The sequence below is a fragment of the Spea bombifrons genome, chromosome 4 (genome assembly GCF_027358695.1).
Source record: "Spea bombifrons isolate aSpeBom1 chromosome 4, aSpeBom1.2.pri, whole genome shotgun sequence".
Lineage (NCBI taxonomy): Eukaryota > Metazoa > Chordata > Amphibia > Anura > Pelobatidae > Spea > Spea bombifrons.
In genome coordinates this window covers 106,465,202-106,487,975 of record NC_071090.1, presented here as the reverse complement: position 1 = coordinate 106,487,975, position 22,774 = coordinate 106,465,202, and the positions used below count along the sequence as shown (strand labels likewise).

General features: G+C 45.6%; 1 protein-coding gene across 1 annotated transcript; it reads left to right on the top strand.

Annotated features, from left to right (window-relative positions):
* Positions 1–16,541: 16,541 nt before the first annotated feature.
* TUBB4A (tubulin beta 4A class IVa) lies at positions 16,542–21,828 on the top strand. The gene is made up of 4 exons (XM_053463216.1): positions 16,542–16,694; positions 19,281–19,389; positions 19,810–19,920; positions 20,368–21,828. Exons 1-4 carry the CDS (start codon positions 16,638–16,640, stop codon positions 21,423–21,425), a joined length of 1,335 nt encoding a protein of 444 aa, XP_053319191.1. The 5' UTR covers positions 16,542–16,637; the 3' UTR covers positions 21,426–21,828.
* The last annotated feature ends 946 nt before the right edge of the window (positions 21,829–22,774 follow it).

Here is a 22,774-nt window from a genome sequence, read left to right as displayed (position 1 = left end):
GACGTCATATCTGACTTGCAGACGCATCATGGGAGTTTGAGAGCTGTGCATCAACCGGCACACATCTCGTTTGCCTCTGCAGCTGAATTGGCAGCCGCACATATAATTAGATGGCCGGCCAGGGAGGCTGCCTACCAGGACATTTCACATGATTTCTCAAAGGTTTTTTAAGTTATTATTATGTGGTATTTTTAAATTTTTACAATAATCTCAATGATTTTGATTTTTATTATAATTATTTAATTTTATCTTTCCAGCACTGTCACATTGATGCTTCCTGAAGATTTTAAAACACCTCTTTAGTACACTGAATTAAAGTGTGACTTTTTCGGCAGTCTTGCATGACGTCATGCCTGATGGGTCCCTGCAAGGTTCAGTCCTAAACCCTACCACTAGAGGGCACGAAGGGTTTGTATTGCGGCTTGACCCAGGATCCACCATAGTAAAAGAGGTTGAAAAATGCTGATCTTTTGTTTCTAGTTGTTTGCTTCAATTTAGTGTGCCCCCCCCCCAGGTATTGCCAAACTCTATATAAACTGTGCAAGGTATAGATACGATTGTAGACTTTATACAAGTCTTTGATTCCTGGAAATGTATTACCCGAGAGAACCATGCAGACGGGTTCAATCACACTGTATGCTGACAGCCCCCACACACCTAACACAGTCTGATACTATAAACTGACACCCCCATACACACTCACTCTGACACCCTACTCAATTTAACACTGTACGCTGACACGCACAGTATTACCGTACATTGGCACCCCATACAGTCTAGCATTTCACGCTAACACACACTCACTAGCACTACTACTTTTATTTACACGCTCAAAGGTTTTGACCCAAATCGGCTATTCTCATGAAAGCTTAGTAGTTGTTGCTCAATATTTACAAAGTACACCAATTTCCTTGTTGTTTACGCGGAAATGATGCAAAAAAACCCACATAAAATTTACCAGCAGTTAAGTTCCATCGCATATGCCTTTTTTTCCTGATGTACATGTTGTCACTGTATTAGCCTCTACCACGTCTCCTGCTGGGTGGCTATCTACCAGCCTCTCAGCAAATTAAAACATCCTCGCTTTAGATAAACACGGAGGTATTGGGGAATTTGTTCAGCAGTAAATTAGCTGGACTAGCAGAGATCCAATGGACAGATATGGTTCAATCAAAGCATCATTGGTCAGTTCACTCCCTGGGTGTCAAATGTTCCCAGGAATAAGTTGTTTGTAGTTAATTCGAATTGTGAAGGGATTAATGGTTAGTGATGTTATAATGGGAGATGAATTCTCTGTCTCTGTGGAGGCCAGTGAGTAGGGTATTAAAACGGTATATTAGTTTGATCTCCCATATTTTTCTCTCCCTCTGGGTGCGGAACGATCCCATCAGTACTGACAGCTTCACATCCCGAATGCTGTGTCCAGGCTGACAGAAGTGTTCTCCAACAGGTGTATCTATTTTTTTCTGTTTGATGGTATGTCTGTGGGAATTAAACCGTTTGTGTAATGCTTGGCCTGTTTCCCCCACGTACATCGCTGTTGGGCATTTAGCACACATGATGAGGTGCACCACGTTAGATGATTTACACGTAAAGCAGCCATTGGTTTTGTGGTGTAAGTGTGAGCCTGGTATCTGTATTTGATCTGTGGGAAGGATGTGTGCACAGGTCTCACATCTCTTTTGTTGGCAGGGAGAGGTACCATTTGCTGTTTGCCTGTGAAGGGTGCTCCTCACTATACATTGTCTAAGATTGGGAGGCTGTTTGAATGAGAGCAGTGGGGGATGTGGGAATATCGTCCGAAGTCTTTCATCAGTGTGCAAGATTTCTTGTAGTTCCTTTGAGATCTTGCGCAGGGCTTCCTTTTGTGGATTATAGGTGACCACTAATGGTACTCGAACTCTTTTTTGTGGCTGCTGGTATCTCAGAAGGTTTTCTCTGAGGATATTGATGGCTTTCTGTATTTGGAAGTCTCTGATTTTTATACTGTACCCATGGTTGATTAATTCAGATGTTTACACAGGACCTTCAAGAGGTAAATTGAGTGCCTACATCTGAAACAAATTTTTCATGGAGACAAGCAATTGAATCTTGGCCCCAGCAAAGAACAACCTTATGAAGACCAGGAGGAACATATATTCTGAACGGAGGATGCAGGTAACAAGGAAGACAAGATTGTTTTGCTGTAATATGAGACGTAAAAACAAAATAGATATTACGAGATTAAGGAGGAATGATGGGTTCAGGGTCTTGGGAATAATCAGTTCAAACTGATGTCAAAAAGCATTCGCTTTAATATTCTTGGTAAGAATCTAGAGAAAAAAGAACCAGAGAACCTGATGGGAAGTCAATTGTTGACAGATTCCAGATTTTTGTGATCTGTGATTATAGTTATGGGTATCATATACTCATCAAGAAGATGCCGCCACTCTTCCAAGATCAATTTAATAGCAAGAAGTTCACGGTTACCAACATCATAATTCCTCTCTGCAGGTGTACATTGTCAAGAGAAAAAAGACCAGTGATGTAAGGGTCTCTTTAGGACAGATCCAAATAACAAAAGTTAAATTATTGTTCTTATCAGGGGTACCATAAAATTGGTGGTGAAAGTAATGTGAACTCATAGTAAGTCTAGTGATTCACTTACCATGAGGCTGCCATCTGACAGCGTGACCTATCCATTCTTCACAAGTAGGGCTAAAGAGGTAAGTCCTGAGTCCCAACACTTGCACGTAGATGCTCACACACACTTATACATACACATTCATGTTCGCGTACATTTATACTGTACAGAGACATTCATGCTCCCATACACTTACAAATAGACATCCATGCTCACATACCCTTATACATAGACATCTATTTCCACATACACTTACACATAGACATTCATGCTTACATACACTTAGAGAGTACATGTGTTAGTGTATATTGTTAAGCATAAGCATTTCCTAGCATATATGTAGCATGTTATACATGTTAGTATATGTGAGTGTATGGTGTTAGAGTGTGTATGATTGTGTATAGCGTATGGAGTTTGTGTCTCAGCCTGTGGTGTTAGACTGCGTACAGTAAAATCTCAGGTATAATAAGCGCAATCTTCCCTTTTATGAAGAGTTCTGAAAAGGAGGGTGCATATTATACCCAAGTACATATGACCAGCTCTAACCCCTTCCTGCTGAATGATCGCTTCATGTGAACATTTTAGGTCACTGATTATTGGACAGATTCTCCGATCAATGTCAGTTGCTCAAACTTGTCACTTACAAGTGATCTTACAGTGGTTACCATTTTATGTTACACTATTTAGTTTATTTTTAACCAGTTTTAACTAAATAAATTGCTGTCTGATCAATAAGTGAATCTTGAGGTCACTGACCATTCATCAGTGGTCAGTGACCTAATATGGTGGGGTGCACATGATACACAAATACTTCATTTTTTCCTTCAAAATTTAGTTATAGTATTCCTGCCTGTTATAGACACCTGCATATTATACCCTGTGTGTATATGGTATAAGCATGACTGTGCGCAAGTGTGTGTTAGTGTAAGGTCAGGTGTTAACATGAATGTGTGTGTTTCAGTATATGGTGTTAGAATGTGTGCAGATATGTTAATGTATGATGGAAGCTTTTGTGTTAGCATTTGGTGTCAGCATGTCTGTGGATGTTTTTGTGTGGTGCTGATGGGAGTGTGTGTCAGCTTATCGTGTTAGAGTGATAGGGGTGAGCCTACGTTTATTATTGGAAGAGGAGGGATATGGTGTGTGTATGTATGGTCAGTGACTTATGGTGTTGGAGTTAGAGTGAGTTTGCATTTAAGCATGTGCATGTGTTTTATTTATGGGAGTGGGAAGAAGAAATACTGCACCACTAAATAAATAATGCACCACTAAACCTGGGCTCACTCTTGCCTGCACAGAAAATAGTTCGGGTAGACAAATGGAGCAAATGCATATGAGGGATTCTACAGACCCACCCATGTTTTACCAAAAGGGACACAACTTCAAGTTAGCGGGACCTCTTAGTTATCATATCAAGTGCATGTGTACTGTAGAGAAGAATGGGAAGAAACAGATTGTGGCATTAATTAAGAACAACTTGGCCCATCTTGTCTACCGTTTAAGAATCAGTTTGACTTTTTATTATTTTGATAATGTCACATATTGCTATATATTCCATCTGACGTAAGGTGCCTTATGGTTAACTCAAAAATCTTTAAATCAAATACACAAATTCAGAAACAAAAAGCACAAGCTATAGGCAGTTTGCCAGAATCACGCCATGGGTTTAGTCTGATAATTACACAATGCTGAACAGATAAGGCCTTTCCTTGGAATAAAACATGAGCCAAAAAAATATAGCAAATATTCAACAGCACTAAAAACAAAAAATACAGCAATCTGTATACATAGAGCTGTCTTTAAAGCAGGGCAAAGGGGGCAGCTGCCCCGGGCCCAGTCATTACCTTCGTGTTGCTTGCACCTCTCTTTTAATGGTGAGAAAATTTGAAAACCAGTGTAAGGAGAAGTAGATAGAATATAATAATAATGAGACTTTCCTTTCTTCTGTTGTGCCGAATACACAGCTGCAACCCTTAACAACACTCTCCTCTCTTTTAATGACCAGGTGAAGCAGGAACGCAGTGGGGTCACATTACCTTACATGACTTTGCCGCGTTCCTGCTTCCTCTGGGCGGTATAAGAAAAGCTGATTGCACACTGTGCGAGCGCCACAGAGAAATCTGCACATGAGGTAAGGGGGAGCATGAATGAGTATGCGTGATCGAGTATTTATGTATAAATGTGTACCTCCAGTACATTTTTTGACAAAGCCCACCAATTTTCTCTATGCTCCTGGGTGCCTATGGAAGGAACCCTCTGCAGCAGGGCTGGACTAAGGATCACTAAGTGATCAGTGGAAAAAAGTGATGTATCAGTAGCCCGCACCTACACACTACAGGACCCGATTTTGCTCTGGATCAGCAGTAAGTGTGTGCCAGATGGCAAGTACTGAATGCTGTTTTTGTTACAAAACCATACCCCCAAACAGTCCTGGTTTTTGCAACACAGTAATCTTCACAACACAGCACCCTAAGAGTTATTACCAGGCCTCCCCCTAACTAGCCCAGCACCATCTCCTCTCTTGGCTCCTGACAGCATACCCAGGGAAATTCCAAAGTATGTACATTTCTCTGGGTAAGCATAATGTATTAAGCAATTTCTTATCTTATTCTTAAACCAGAGATTTGGGCAGACATTAGACATAAATCAAGATAATTCCAAGTAGCATAAACATAAATGAGACACATGCATCTGCTGAATGGCGTATCCCCAACGATTTCTTTAAGCGATACTGTCACTAAACTCAGCAATCAATAGAGAGTAAACACTGCAAACAATAGTGTCCTCGTTAGTCATTTAATATTTTAAGAGTGATGCTCATCTGATTACGAGAAGCTATTGTATAACTTCATGCCCCCCTTGTCCCAATTAGGACTCCCTTCAACCCTATGTGAGGCTAGTCGGCCTCCCAGGTCCACCTTCACATGTTTTTTTGCTTATTCCCTGTCCCTTCCAGGATCCAGTTAGAAATCTGAAAACACCCCAAAAATAATATATAAATTAGAAGGGATAGCCTATGGGACCTCTTCCTCCCCCTCTTTCTTATAGAAGGCAGAAGAAGAGCATGTCTGTTAGCCCTAAGAGACATAAACAGTGGCTGGACTTGGGCACTTTTCGGATGAAACCTGGAGAGTCCCCAGATAGGTTCATACGCCACCAACACAGCGGAGGACCGGAATGGTGAGCAGGTGGGCAATGGCCCTATGAGTTGCTCTAATGTCTGCATCTGGGGCCCTACATTACTGAACCATTTGGCTGGGGCCCTACATTACTGAACCAGTCGCCTGGGCTGAATGTTGCCAGTACTTACTTCCTCAAGTTATTCAAGGTCATCCCTTTTCAGCTTAATTAGCAATGTAACCTAAAGAAGCTTCCTCGTTGGTTTTGTTCTATAAAAGTATAACCAAGGAAATAGCGAAAGCTCACTAAGCACCTTACACGCCCCAAAACTCTACTGTTGTTAAGTTAGCACAAAAACAATTCAATAACATATCAATTAAACAACAATAAGGCCATGGCAGGTGATTAGCTACAAATTAAAGGGCACATATGCACTTTAAGCTATAAGAAAGCTGAGTGTACCTTTTGAATTAAGATTTTTTTTCCTTTTGCAAATGCGTGGGGGATTTATCAAGACCTCCTCTGTACATCTGACCTTTTTCCCCACATTCAAGCTCATTGGCTTGCAGAAGATGTGTTTGGCCAGGTAAGTCCTTTTTTCTCCCAGTTAAAGAATGTGTAAAGTACTCATGCATTACATTCTTAATTGTTGTTACTTTATTACCTATTGCTGGTGCACCCCTATGACCCAATGTGGCATTCCCACCCAGAATAAAGCACAACTTTGATATGCCATTGCTTTATTAGCAGCATATCGAAAAGCACTAGAGTTTTGTTGCTGATGACTGTATTGCCCTCCGCTGGTAGTACGGTGCAAATACTAACCAGGAAAAACCCGCATGCTTAACAAGACCAAGGAAGTTAAGAAAACAGATTTTTATTCTGATGTTAGTAAAAAAAATTTGTGGGAGGCCCCCCTTTAAGCAGATGCATTTTCAGCTCTTTTGCTATTTTTTTTCACTTGCAGTTTTTCTACACAAATCATATATTTCCATACCTGGGAACTCTCCGGATGAAGTGCTACTTCTCTGGGCCGCTACGGGAAAACCCCCGGGACGCAGGAGCAGCATTGTGGACCTGCTAGATCTGGCTTGATATGTGTGCTAATATTGTGAAGTGGAAGCATCAAGGAATAATAGCAACTCAGCCATAAAGCTCTACACCATGCACACTCATAAAGCGGGGCTAGTGAAGTGCTTAGCGTGTAAAAATTGCCTGTCCTCTGTAGGGTGTTTAAGTATGTTACTGTCTGTGTGTATGTTAGTATGTATGTGCGTAAGTAAGGTTGTTAAGTCTGTATGCATTAAGTATGTTAGTGTATATGTGTGTAAGTATCTTACGGTAAGTATTTTACAGTGACAGTGTAAGTATGATACTGTGTGCATAGGTATGTTAGTGTGTGTATGTTAGTATGTGTGTAAGCATGTCAGTATGTTGTACGCTTTTTGGGAAAGGAGAAAAAATGTGCGTGTGGCAACTTTGCGTGTTATGCGTCTTATACATAACAGTTATAGGGGGCCTTGAAGAAATATTGCGCACAGATGCCACTAACCCGAGGTTTGCCCCTGTTCTCGTAAGGTGTGCTTATCAGAGGATCTTATGGCGGAGTGATGGGTGGAGCAGTAGGGTGGACATGGGTAGGATGATGGGAGGGACATGGGGCCCAGGCGATAAGCATGTTCTGTGTCCGAAGATTTTTGATGGCAGCCCTGAACATCGGTACAAGCACTGTGCGTGGGAAGCTTTCATGCCTGAGACATTGCCTACAAGTCCAATGTCACTATGCGCAATGCTAAGCAGGAGAGGACTGAATTTGGCTTGATCCACTGCATGGCCCCAACACCTAAGTCTGGACAAGATAACCAAACCACAGACGTTTTGCTGTAATGTGGAGCCATGAACAGTAATACATCAATATTAATGTTTCAACCCCATCACATATGTTTTACTTTATCTTTTTGGTGAACCAGGACGGCAACCACTAAAGAGAGTAAATATATCCATGTAATGCAATTACAGGCAACGTATGCATTCACCCTGCCATAAATTTTCACAAGATTCCCTGTACCTTTAGAGCTCACACACCCCCAAAACATCAGTGATCCACCACCATGCATCACAGTGGGGATGGTATTCTTTTCGCTATCGACCTTGTTGACCGGTCTCCAAACATAGTGCTTATGATTATGACCATAAAGCTCTATTTTGGTCTCGTTGCTCCAAATTACAGTGTGCCAGAAGCTGTGAGGCGTGTCAAGGTGTTGTTGCCATATTGTAACCGGGCTATGACACTGATGCAGTAAAGGCTTCTTTCGGGCAACTCGACCATGCAGCTCATTTTTGTTCAAGTATCGTCATGTTGTGCTCCTTGAAACAACCACACCGTCTTTTAACAGAGCAGCCTGTATTCCTCCTGAGGTTACCTGTGGGTTTTTCTTTGTATCCCAAACAATTCTTCTGGCAGTTGTAGCTGAAATCTTTCTTGGTCTACCAGCAGGGGCGTACCTAGAGTATTTGGCACCCGGGGCGGATCCTGTAAGTGGCACCCCCCCCCCCCAAATGTAAGGACATCTACAAAATTATGTTGGCAAGAATATTTGTTGCACCAATTTGTAAACTGTATGTCAACTGTAAACAACAAGAAATCTGAAAAAATAAATTAATAACTTATAAGTAAAATAAACACGTTTAAATAACATTTACTGAACATATAATAGTGCTTTCTTTAATAACCCTCCAAAAAAAACAGCGTCCACATTGCCCACATAGAATCTGACCAGCACCCAAATTACACACACATAGGACGTCAGCATTGTTCCCTAACAGCCGAGTGTACGCCATCTTTGTCCCATAAACACGCTACCTGTGCCATCTTTGTCCCATAAACACCTTGCCTGTGCCATTTTTGTCCCATAAACACCCTGCTTATACCATCTTTGCCTTTTTGACAAATCAACTATACCAGTGCTCGACAAATCCCAGGCGCCAGGTCGCCATGGCGACAGAGAATTTTGTCCTGGCGCCTAGGTTTTGTCAGCCTCTTACATCCAGAAAAAATTGTGGATGTAAGAGGCTGAGTCACCACACGGGGGCGCTGCTGCTACTGTCTGCCCAGGAGTCTGGGCAGACAGCACAGCCACTCAGAGCCCGCCCCCAAGCCTGAGATCACTCCCACGGAGTGATCCTGTAGGCTGAAAACGCGGTTGCTGCAAAACCAGCAATCGTGTTTTCAGCTGCCACAGGCAGCTTCAGGGAAGGAGGCTGTGTGTTGATTGGGTCCCCACACAAGTGTGGGGACCTGACACAACACCCCCCAGCTGCCTGATCGCTCCATGAGAGCGACAGTGCAGCGTTAACCCCTTCAATGCGGCATTTAGGGGTTAATTCCCGTTTTGTACGGGGCTCTGCTGCTGGTGGTCTGCCTGGAAGCCCAGGCAGGCCAGCAACAGCAAAAACGAACCTCCATAAGCCCTTTGATGACTTCTGTAGGCATGGAAGCCTACAGCAGTCATCAGAGACTCCTCCCTGCAATAGCTGGTCTATAGACCAGCAATTGAGTCCCAGCTGCCAGAGGCAGCTTCAGGGACAGGGGAGAGGGTTCTTTGGTCTCCACATGAGTGTGGAGAGCAGCCCCAACCCTCCCCTGCTGCCTGATCGCTCCCTGAGAGCGACAGTGCAGCGTTAACCCCTTCAATGCCACAACTGTGTATGACACATTTGTGGCATTGCAGGGGTTAACACTTGTCCCCACAAGCTTGTGGGGACTAAATATCAGTCAATGCTGTGCTCCAATGGAACATCAGCATTGAAAGGGTTAAAAAATAATAATAATAAAAAAAACCCAGCACTGACCTGAAAGTCCAGGGTGCTTCCAGGTCAAACGCTGTGATTTTAGTAAGCGGGCTGATGATGATCGGATCCCTCCTGACCAACTGTTAGTTTAAAAAAATCCTGGCTCCTAACTTTTTTACCTGGCGCCTAGATTCACAAAAAATTTGTCAAGCCCTGAACTATACACCTATGATTAACACAAACACTTTTACAGTCACTCACTAATTCACTTTCATTCACAGAATTCATTCACACAATCATTTATTCTTTCACACAAATTATTTACACATATTCATTGATGCATTCTCACAAATTCATTAATTCTCTCACTCATTCACACAATTCATCCACACATTAATCCATTCATTTTCTCTCATTCTGACTCTTTATTTCAATATTCTTGCTACCCTCCTTTCTCCCTATCTACCCATTCTCACCCCCTTCTGCCCTATCTAGCCCTTTTCACTCCCTTCTCCCTATCTACCCCCTATCCCCCCCGTCTCACTCCCTTCTCCCTATCTACCCCCCCCCAACTTTCTACCCTCTCCCCCCTTTGAAGTTCACTTACCTTTCAGGAGTCTTGGGGTGGGGGTGTAAGGCCTCTGTCTCCCAGCTCTGCCACTGTATGGAACAGCATGGTAAGTGTGGATTAGTAAGTGTGGATTGGTAAATGTGTGAGAGTGATGGGAGTTATGATGTACTTTAGAGCATAATTATATAATGAAAAAGACATTGGAAATGGTACAGCATAACACCCATCACTCTCACACATTTACCAATCCACACTTACCATTCCAGATGCCACACATACCAATCCACACATACCAATCCACAGATTCCACACATACCAATCCACACTTACCAATCCACATTTAGCAATCCACACATTCCACACATACCAATCCACACATTCCACACATACCAATCCACACATACCAATCCACATATTTCACATTTACCAATCCACACATACCAATCCACAGATTCCACACATACCAATCCACATTTACCAATCCACAGATTTCACATTTACCAATCCACACATACCAATCCACACATACCAATCCACAGATTCCACACATACCAATCCACACTTACCAATCCACAGATTCCACACATACCAATCCACACTTACCAATCCACAGATTCCACACTTACCAATCCACAGATTCCACACATACCAATCCACATTTACCAATCCACAGATTTCACACATACCAATCCACACATACAAATCCACATTTACCAATCCACTCTCACTCTAACTGAATGATTTCCTACCTTTCCTCTTTTCTTCTTACAGCAGTCAGCTCCTTTTCTTTCTCTTCGCTCCTCTTCTTCTGTCTTCTTCCTGGTTCAGAGGGCACGGACGGCGGTGGGCGCGGCTTCAGTGTTGCCGCGCAGCAGCAGTTGCCGCGCAGATCGCGAGGGAGCGGTATCGGAGGTCTTTAACAGACCTCCGGCTCCCTTGAGTGATTTTAAGCCGGTTCCACCGGCTTAAAATCACTCAAGGGAGTCGGAGGTCTGTTAAAGACCTCCGATACCGCTCCCTTGCGAGCCTTCTCCTCTAGCGGCGGACATTGCTGTCCGTCTCTGGAGGGGTGCCGGCAAGTTGGCACCCCCCTGATGAGCGGCACCCGGTGCGGACCGCCCCCCCCGCCCCCCGCTAGGTACGCTACTGTCTACCAGACCATGGCTTGATATCAAGAGATGCCTGAATTTTTCCATTTATCCTGCAAAATGCAAGGAGACCCAGAAGAACAACAAACCATGCAGCCAACACCAGAAGCCGAAACTTCAATACCACCCCTGCCATTACAGAGCACAGCAGGTGAGATGAGGTATCAGATCATGGATAAACTAGCTACAATTAACACTTAAGATCGATTACCAAGGTTCAGTGGAGGACCATTGCCTAGTATGCTAGAACATGCCGACAGATGCCTCACAACCACCATAACTCAGACCTATGAACTGGTGTACGCTACAGCTGTCTTAATCCTGGAAATGCTTGGCTACGCACTCAGGAAGGACAAGAGAACATATACACCATGGAAAAAGAGATTGGAGGCCAAGAACAAGGCAAGCCGCATAGAAGTTAGCCAGCTGGTAGAAATACAGAAGGGTGTGACGGTTAAGAGACTGCTAAACAAAGGCTCACAGCACTGGCTACCAGCCTAAGGAGATTTTTTTTTTTTTGAGTGCCCGAGGTCATGCTGTTCAGTCGTCTACTGTCGTGCGTTGATCAAACGTGAAGAAGGTGATACGGTGATCAAAATTGTGGCAGAAGCTTTTGGTGGGCCGGATCTTGTAGGATCTCCCCAAGAGGAGATCCACTGAAGTTTTCTCGTCCTCCTGTACGAAAAAACTTTCTAAGGGGGCCAGAAGGCACACACCACTCCCCCCACCAAAACTGGACTGAGTCTTCATGGGCACAGCTTCACTGTAGCTTCAGGCGACCCAATGGTGCTTAACTCACTATCGAAACCTGAAATTAATTGTGCTCTGAATCTGAAAAAACTGAAAAGTGTCAGTGCCAAAATAAGTGTCAGTGAAGGTATCATAGGCCAATGGTATCATAGGTCTGGTGAGTTAAAACATTCACCTTCCACCACCAGCCAATAGCCAGGGCAATTTAAGAATGGGTGTATAAAAGGTGCATCATGAGGGGATCCAAGGTAAATACAACACGTGTATCAACCCGTGCAAGGTAATAAAAAGGTGTGCCCCCACACACTCATCACAGTATCGAGTGCCCCAGCGGATCCAAACTAGGGGATTCTATAACACCTCGGGCTCTCTGACTCCATCCCCAGCCTTAAGGCCAGAGGACCAAGCTTTCCCTCTCTCACAGGTCGTCACGGACTGTACTTACCCGTACAGCGGGTAGCCACGTACCCACTGCTCAATGCATCCTCCTGACTTGCGGTCAGACGCCAACCGACGAGTCCTTCGCGCATGCGCGAAAGCCGGCACTCTTAAAGGGACCGCGTCACGGAAATTGAACCAGTAATTGGGGGAACCTCTGGACTACTTAAACAACTGACACCTTTGCTAAGGTACTCAGTTGTTGTTTGTAGTTCCAGAGAGCAACTTGGCATTTGTTCCTTCCATTCCCCTGAGTTTTGCCTGTTAACCCTTTCCTGCCAGTACCTGTTCCCATTCTGGTCCCGTCCCATCCTGTCCTGCCCTTTCCTACCTGTTCCCGTTTTGCTCGGATTGCCTTTACGGTTGTTTGACCCGGGTTCGAACTTGACTACGCTTTCCTCGTTAACCCTTATCTGCTGTGGTGTTCTAGTCGTCTGCCGTCCTGCTCAGTGTCTTCAGTTTAACCCTTCATCTGCTGTGGTGTTCCAGTCGTCAGCCGTCCTGCTCAGTGTCTGCAGTTTACCCTTCGTCTGCTGTGATGCTCCAGTCGTCTACTGTTCCCTGCTCAGCTCACTACTAGCAGTCCACCATCTACCTGCTGGTTAGTAGGCAGTGCATGGTCTGGCCATCCTGCATAAGATTCCACCCCTCCTGGACCAGGTAGGCCTAACACAGGTACTCACTTGATCTTAGCCAAAAGGCCAAGAAGCAATTGAAAAAGAGATTTGAAGTCAAGATCAAGGTGAGCCAGAGAGAAGTTAGCCAGCTGGTAGAACTACAGAAGTAGGGATTGCCTGGCACAGTCCCACAATGGGCCTTTAAGTTCCGGGTCCCAGGCAGCCTCAATAAGGGACAATGCATTGTCCCGCCTTTTTTTTTTTTTTTTTTTGATGCGGAGGAGAGAGAGGAGCGCCGAGCACTCGCTCATTAAGTTTTCAGCAACCACTCGGTGCGCCACAGTCTCCTCCGCGAGGCCTCTAGCTCGGTCGCGGTTGCCGGCATGTCATGCTGAACGGATGTGTGGATGAATTGTCTGAATGAGTGGGAGAATTAATGAATTTGTGAGAATGCATTAATGAATATGTGTAAATGATTTATGTGAATTAGTGAGATGATTGTGTGAATTAATTATGTGAATGAAAGTGTGAATTCGAGAGTGACTGTAAAAGTGTTTGCGTGTATCATAGATTTATAATTGATTTTTGGAAAGATGGCACAAGCAGGGTATTTGAGCCTTGGGGACCAAGATGGCACAGGCAGGGTGTTTATAGGACAAAGATGACATAGTACGGGCTATTTGGGGATAAAGTTGACTCTGACATGCTGGGCTGTTTGGGGACAAAGATGGCACGTCCTATGTGTTATTATCTGGGTGCTGGTCAGGTTCTATGTGGGCAGTGTGGACGCCAGGGCTGGCTTTGGGTGTGCAACCTGTGATCTGTGCCTGTAATTTAGGGGGTTTATCTATACATTTAATGCTGTGTTTTTATGTGAATTCCAATTGATCTATACCTGCCAAACTGGGTTTGTGTGTTATTCTATTGATCCATATCTGCTATGCTATGTTTCCATACATTATGTATGTATACTTGCAAATACAGGGTTTGTATGTCTTATTCAGTTGATCAATACCTGCAATGCTTTTTCCATATGTTTATTTGATCTATACCCTCAGTGCTGAGTTTACATGTGATTTCCAGTTGATCCATACCTGCAATGCTGGGCTTGTGTGTTCTGTTGATCTATACCTGTAATGCTATGCTTCCATACATTATTATTATATAACTGCAAATACTGGATTTGTATGTCTGATTCTATGCTTAGACTTCTGAGTTCACTTGTGAATTTCAATTGATCTATACATGTAAAGCTGGGGTTGTGTTCTATTGATCCATGCCCTATGCTATGTTTCCATACATTATTTATTTATACCTGCAACATGCAAGTGCTGTTTTAGTAACATAGTTCATAAGGTTGAAAAAAGACCAAAGTCCATCAAGTTCAACCTATATACATATTGTGTCCCTACCGTGTTGATCCAGAGGAAGGCAAAAAACCCTTATGAAGCAGATGCCAATTGCCCCATACCAGGGGGAAAATTCCTTCCCGACTCCAAATATGGCAATCAGAATAAATCCCTGGATCAACGTTCTGTCCCTATTAATCTACTATCCATAACTTGTGATATTATTGCTTTCAAGAAACACGTCCAGGCTCCTTTTAAACTCTTTTATTGAGTTTACCATTACCACTTCCTCTGGCAGAGAGTTCCATAGTCTCACCGCTCTCACTGTAAAGAACCCCCGTCTGTGCTGGTGTAGAAACCTTCTTTCCTCCAGCCGTAGAGGATGTCCCCTTTATGTGTTGTTTATTTGACCCATACCTATTCTTTTGTGCAGGAGCGGAGGGAGTAATTGTATGCTAGGGAGCGAGGAGCAGGGCCCAAGGAAATGCTTGCGTAGGGTCCAGTTTGTTCAATATAAAATGTATTGGCAGCAGGAGCTAATATTTATATATATTGAAAGCAGGGTCTAATATATATATATATATATATATATATATATATATTGGCAGCGGGGTCTAATAAATATACCATATTTGCCTGAATATAGGCCTATATTCGGGGCTTAGCGCCGGGCAGGCAGCAGGGTTAGGATACAGATCCCCCGCAGCGCTGCAGGGGACCTGCATCCTACTCGCCGATACGCTGAGACAGCCTTCCATGCCAGCACTTTCCACAGGGGGAGTGCCGGCACGGGAGATTGTCTAAGCACATCGTGCAGACGTTCACCGGTTGCGGCGATGCGCGTAAAGAACCTCCGCTGCCGGCACGTCTGCTCGATGTGCTTTAACAATATCCCTTGCCGGGACTTCCCACGGCGGAAGTGCCGGCACCGGAAGTTGTCTACGCGTACTGCGCAGATGTCCCCCGATGGCCCGGCAAGACACCCGGGAGCCTGCATTGGTAACTCTAGGGGTGCACATCTTTTGGGCAGAGTGGCAGCATATCTATTCCACTAAGTTGTTTTTTTTCTAAGAAATTTTTTTCTTTAAAAAAAGCACCTAACTTTTAGGGTGCGGCCTATAATCGAGCCAATACGGTATATGTATCGGTAGCAGGGGCTAATCTTAATATATATAAAACAGCAGCAGGGGCTAATATTAAAGAAACTGCCAGTTCAGCTGTTATTTTGAAATCATATATCAAACAGATAAGTACATAATATGTAGTTAAAAACGCATGTCTAATGCACACATATCTACAGATAGATAGATATATACACCTGTGTGTGTGAGAGATCTCATGCGCATTCATTCTGAATGGCAGAAATAAAACGTGGTCACCCCATACAGAAGGGTTAAGAACAAAACTCGCCTACTTGGAAAATACAAGGGCCTAACTCCATCTGCAGCCCTTGAGACTGCTAAACAAAGGCTCACAGCACTGGCTACCAGGCTGAGGAGATACACTAGAGAAGCAGAGGCCAAAAACATCAGGAAGAACGAGTATGAGTAGCTGGAGAGGTACCAGGGCCTGAAAGAAGAACCGGAGAAGATGTGGAGAGTGAAGGCCAAAGTGGCCCCAGTGGTCATAGCAGTACTCGGGCCTGTGACTCCTAAGCTGGGAGGGTCGCTCCAACAGATTCCAGGAACAACGTCCGAGCACTCTGCGCAGAAGCCTCAAACTCCCAGGCCTCGGTATGGAGGATCTGAAGTTGAGGAAAACACATACGACACATAAGGAATGAGAAGAGAAAATCGCTATATGTGAAAAACATAATCACATTACAATTACACCCCTCACACGTTCTATCCCACCACAAGAGGGTGCTGCACTGTCTGCAAAAGGCCGCAATGCGATGTCAGGGCATTTTACCATAAAGTAAAATGGCGGCTTGATGGGGTGCCCCCCCTGATAATCTCTTTTCATCTAAAATGGCCGCGAGGGATGCAGGTTTTTATATTTTATATATTTTTTTTTCCCTTATCCAACATGACCGCCTTCCGTGAACCACTAAGGCGCTTCGCCCTGGAGAAAAATGGCCGCCGTGAAAGTGTAGCACCGCCCTGCGATGATATCACCTCACGTGACGTAGTTGCTATATAAGACTCGGGCACGGAGCTGGGTGCGCGCAGAAGGTTCCGGACTGAATTTCGTCTTGTCGTATCCGTTAGGCAGTCACACGCAGTCAACATGAGGGAAATCGTTCATCTACAGGCGGGGCAGTGCGGCAACCAGATCGGGGCAAAGGTGAGGGGCAGTTATAATTACACTGCCGGGGCAATTCGGGCGGTTGGGGAGCCCTGCATTACAGATGATAAAACGATGGTATCTTCCGGCCAGTGCAGACCTAATGACGTCATAGTCTTCCCTATGCGGAGGGTTATAGGGGGGTATAATTATCGGGCTATTCCGTATTTTGAGCTCCAAAACTAAGAACGTTCTAGGTGAGGGACAAATGAGGCGATATGAATGGGTGGAGTGGTTGGATGAAGCCCACAGAGCTTACACTCTAATCTGTACTCTGATTAGGTGGGCAGGTAATGCCCAGGTTTTTTCCACAGACGGTGGTTGATGTATGTGGTGAAATCTGACCCACAGAGCTTACACTCTAATGTACGTAGTGGGATGTGGTGTGGGGTTGGGGGCTGGTACTCTAAGTGTGGTGTCTGTGATGCAGCGCAGTGATGACGCTAGGGTGTGGTGGGCACGGTCTCTGTGACTGTCACGACGTGTCGTTTATTTGTGCGGGTAATAAAAGTGTGCTGCGTAGCGCTCCCCGCTCTGTGTGTGTGTGTGTGTGTGTGTGTGTGTGTGTGAGTGAGCGCGTGCGTGTGGAAATATTCTGGGGCAGCTTTAATTGCTTATTGTGCATTGTCTGTTTAGGACTGCAGAGCGGGAAGCGTGTGTAAATGCAGCGCTTCCTTCTCTGCTGCGGATGTATGTTTTCTATACGTGTGTCTGCGTAGGGTGCCTGTATGTATGTGCATATATGTATAAGATACGTATGTATATGGCCCTTGCCACGCCCCTCCTCCCCGGCCGGATCTGCCCGCACTGGCGTGACGCATACCGGAGACATGAGCCGGCCCCGTCTGCGGTGACACTTTCTGCTTCACTGCCAAGGGCCTGGAACATAAATGTGTGCATGTCCAAGTGTACACACACGCGTTTCTTACATGTGTGATGTTTGCTGTGAACATATATGGCCCTACGTATTCCTATATATGCATTCATTGTTTTCTATATATGTATATAATAGTCTATTGGCCAGCATGCAGCTGATTGGCTGTCTTCCTTCTATACGTTGGTCCCTGTCCGGGGGCATCTTGCAGCATCTGCCCCCGGTGATGAGCGTTGGGGCGGATGACTCCAGCGGGGGTTCTCTTCCCTTATGATATTAATAATATATGAATGTTGTCGATATGCTGCGCAGAGCCCCCCCCCCCACCGTAGGTTGGCTCCTAGTATGAGGGGTTTTTGTTGGGTTCTTTGTTGTCGGTCAGCGAGCCTCTCCATGGACGGTCCCTTTTGTCGTGTGTCACAGCCAGGTTTCCGCAGCGTTGCTCGCCTCTGCTACGTGTGGGGGAAGGGAGTGGATGGGGGGGGAGCGGCGCTTCTGTCTGCTTCGGGACTGCAGGGATGTTTTTTTCTCCCGTCTCGGTGATCGTCGGGCGCAATGCAGTGAACATATAGAGACCCTGCACGCTTAATGTTAGGGAGGGAGAATCTGCATCAACTACTCCTTCAATCTTATCTGGAAACGGGTCTGTCAGACTGGAGGCTGGGCACGGCCGTGGTGGAGTCGCGTTTGGCTTTCATATCATTAAAAAGATCTGTTGCTTTCCACATATGCAATTTTTGGCTGAGCTGCTAAGTAAAGCGCTGTGATGGAGTCTCCGGAATAAATACGCACTCTGTATGTGTACGCAGGGAGCGGCCATCTTAACTTCCTGTTCCTGCGATCTCCCTATGAAGTCAGGTTCCTCTTATGGCCGGGGGTGGAGTGGGGAGGAAAATAATCGGCACAGAGTAAGCTTAGTTTAGGCTTCCGTGGGTTAAATATATTCAACCCATTCAGGGGAGGACTAGCAGCAGCCTGGCAGATATGGTCTGAGCAATCATCCCGCTAGGAGCTTATGTACGGGGTCTGGTAAGGGGGGAAATTTCACCGGTTTCCATGGTGATTGCTTCTTGTCCAACACTTAACCCCAGCATTGCTTCGTGCGTCCCTGTAATGTGCATCCACCTGTCTTGTCCAACGCACTCACTGAATAGGCGAGAACCTAGAAATTACAACTGTACAAGAGCATAGAAAGGATCTAGCCATGGTGTAACTCCTGCCTAGTCCTTAATACTCTGTATACACCAGTGGGGCAAAATGGACCAAAAGCTTCTTAGTGACCCAAAATACAGCGATGCCAATCTAGACATTAAAGGAGGCGGTTTTTATTTTTATCACCGTAATAAAGTATATCTGTCAGGCGTCCCTCCTTTCTAGGAGCATCACCGTGAAACTTTAACGTGACCGCACGGCAATAACATGCAAACGGCGTCCCTTTAATTGTTTTGATGGGGTGGGTTTTTGGAGAAATCTTCTACTCTTAGGGAGGTTCTGTAGGTCGGTCGCACGCCTCGTGTGATGGCCAACATTGTGGATCACATGTATGAGGAACTATTCCTATGGTAGCTGCTACGTGTCTAGAACTGCCCCCGGCCGCCCTTTATAAATGTGCCCCATTGTATTCTGGTGTGGGTGTGTGCGTGTATGTAACACGCATTCGTTTTATAGTGCGTATGAACTCCATTACTATGTACATCTTCTGTTCCCGACAGTTTTGGGAAGTGATCAGCGATGAACACGGGATTGACCCCACAGGAACATACCACGGAGACAGTGACCTGCAGCTGGAACGTATTAATGTTTATTACAATGAGGCATCAGGTACGACCCTCCGGGGGGGGGGGTGTTCAGAGGGCTGGCTTCCCGGTTAATGCTACTGAAATCTCTTCCCGGTCACCTGCCGGTTAATGATGTAAAGGGATAAAGTCCATCCCGTGCCGTGCTCCTCCATACTCCATTAGGTATGCCCAGGGACCCCTGCTGTCTGCTATAAATTCTGACTAACCTGGGGGGGGCAGTAAATGTCTCTTACATGTAAGCGCTTGCAGTTCAGTGCTTGGTCTACAAGCCTTGGGCATGTCGAGGGTCTCTTGCTGTCTGTAGGTTGAGACCCAACAGCAGTTGCGCATCTACAGTACAGAGCATCATGGGTAATGCTGTTGGCTGTAGAAACTGTCATGGACTAGACTGTCTAGTGAAACCAATGTGCATCATTCTAAATATTACTTTTCTCTCTCACAGGTGGGAAGTATGTCCCCAGGGCCATCCTTGTAGATCTAGAGCCTGGTACCATGGATTCAGTCCGATCTGGGCCTTTTGGACAGATCTTCAGACCAGATAACTTTGTGTTTGGTGAGTAGAAAAGTCTTGACCGGACACTGGAGGGATTAACCGAATGTGATGTAAATCAGCGCTGTCAAAACAGGAAATCCTGCATTATAAACACAATTCTAGTTTAGGTGTAAGCTGTTACTCGGGCTGTGGGGGAAGCCATGATCTGCGTACGGCCCGTGTCCTACACCAAATAGGGTAGCAGACAGTCCCAAATGATGTGGCCTTTCCTTATATTTTCTGTGTAATGCCCAATCTCATAAAATGAAATGTGACTCAAAGGCCTCATGGTCCATTACTGTGTGAAACACTGCTCCTTATCATTAAAGGGAAGACTCGCTTATTTTCTGCTATAGTAAATGTATTTCATCTGGGAGCCCAAGTTGACAAACTTTGTTCAAAGGTCCAGGGTCATAGACTAATATAAAATGAATCCTGTAACTTACTGTGGTTTACCTTTGTGTGCAGGTCAGAGCGGTGCTGGTAATAACTGGGCAAAGGGTCATTATACGGAGGGCGCAGAGCTGGTAGACGCTGTGATGGATGTGGTGAGGAAGGAATCTGAAAGCTGTGACTGCCTACAAGGCTTCCAGTTGACCCACTCCCTCGGTGGCGGCACAGGTTCAGGAATGGGCACCCTTCTGATCAGCAAGATCCGCGAGGAGTACCCTGACCGTATTATGAACACCTTCAGTGTAGTGCCATCCCCCAAGGTGTCCGACACTGTGGTGGAACCATACAATGCCACCCTTTCTGTGCACCAGCTGGTGGAGAACACGGACGAAACCTACTGCATAGACAATGAGGCCCTGTATGACATCTGCTTCCGTACTCTGAAGTTGACAACTCCCACCTATGGTGACCTCAACCACTTGGTCAGTGCCACCATGAGTGGAGTCACTACTTGCCTCCGCTTCCCTGGCCAGCTCAATGCAGACCTTCGTAAGCTGGCTGTCAACATGGTTCCCTTCCCACGTCTTCATTTCTTCATGCCGGGCTTTGCGCCATTGACCAGTCGCGGAAGCCAGCAGTACCGTTCACTCACAGTCCCCGAGCTCACTCAGCAGATGTTTGACTCCAAAAACATGATGGCCGCATGTGATCCAAGACACGGGCGCTACCTAACCGTGGCTGCTGTGTTCAGGGGCCGAATGTCCATGAAGGAGGTGGACGAGCAGATGCTGAACGTTCAGAACAAGAACAGCAGCTACTTCGTGGAATGGATCCCCAATAACGTCAAGACCGCAGTGTGTGACATCCCACCACGTGGTCTAAAGATGGCTGCTACCTTCATTGGCAACAGCACCGCCATCCAGGAGCTGTTTAAGCGCATCTCAGAGCAGTTCACCGCTATGTTCCGGCGCAAGGCTTTCCTTCATTGGTACACCGGAGAGGGAATGGACGAGATGGAGTTCACAGAAGCAGAAAGCAACATGAACGACCTGGTGTCAGAATACCAGCAGTACCAGGATGCCACAGCGGAGGAAGGAGAGTTCGAAGAGGAAGGAGAAGAGGAAGTTGCTTGAACACCTCTTCACCCTGTCATTGTTCAACCCCATTCCCACCTCCCCATCCATGATCACCAGAAAGCCCCCTCCCTACAGTGAGAAACAGCAGAGCCTCTGAATGGGTTGGGGGGGGGGGGGGTTGACTGGTTAACTATTATCCAGAACTGGTCTATTTGTCTGCTACCTGCCCCTTGAAGAAGAAAAAAATGTTAATGCACCTGTGCCCCGGGTAATATTCCTACTTCTCTCTGATTAGTTATTAAACTGGTAGCCGCCGGCCTAAATCACTGCTAGCGTAGTGAGCGGGGTTTTATAGCCGTACTTGGTTTAAGTAGCTTGTTTTGCACGTCTTGGTATCCGTATTGAAAAGGTTGCGGTAAGCTGGCTGCACTGCCATGTGTATTGGTGACGATGGAAAGAATTGGTAAAGTTTAATATGAAGCACTGTAAAGGTCCCCCCTATAACTGCTATTGAATATGTCTTACATACCGACCGTTTCAGTATCTGGAAGTCTTTACCCATGCCCACAATAACCTGTATCTCCTCGGTGGGACCCTCCACCTGTGAGTTCTGTTAACCCCCTCTCCCCTGGTGACTCCTTTCCCACCAAGTGAAGAGAGGGTCCCAATTTTGCTTGCAGCACTTGGTATTGTGGGATTTAATTTTTTTAAAGAGCCCTGGGCCCCTTCCGAGGCTGTACTGCCCCCTGTTTCTCACTGCCAACAGACTCATGCCACACTGATCTCCATCTGCTTGAATCCTTCAGCTGGTTCATCTGGCCTGATGCCACTTCTAGCCCTTCCATGTTGTCACTGTGCTAACAATAGTGTTGTGTATTGCGCTCATCAGCATGACCAACCTTCACATCTCTCCATCCCTGTGACCTCCCCAATGAAATTTGACAGTGAGGATTAAGCCCTATTTGTACCGGTGTGTTGGTCAGCACACTGCCTATTCTACTGCCATCTGCCACCCCTGTGTGTGCTCCCTCTCCTGGGAAGGGGATCACTAGGTCGCCCTGCAGCGGTAAATGGTGGGGATGCAGGAGGCAAAATCCATCAGTTGGATGCCTGTGGGTTTCCTGGCCCGTGTCCAGAAATTGCCCTCCCGTGTCGGCTTACCTTGCCTCTCTGTCTATATGGTATGTTTCAGTAAGTACACGCGTGTGATTGTGAATCAGTGGACCTGTTGCACAGGGTTGGAAGCACTTAACCCAGTGAAGCTCTCATGTCTGCACACTACACTACTGAATAAATGCCTGTGCTCAAACCAATCCTGTCTGTCGTCTGTTTTGGGAGAACTTGGGATCGGGGTATATATAAAAAAAAGTATGGTGTAAATGCCCTCCGTTCACTATTCGTTATAA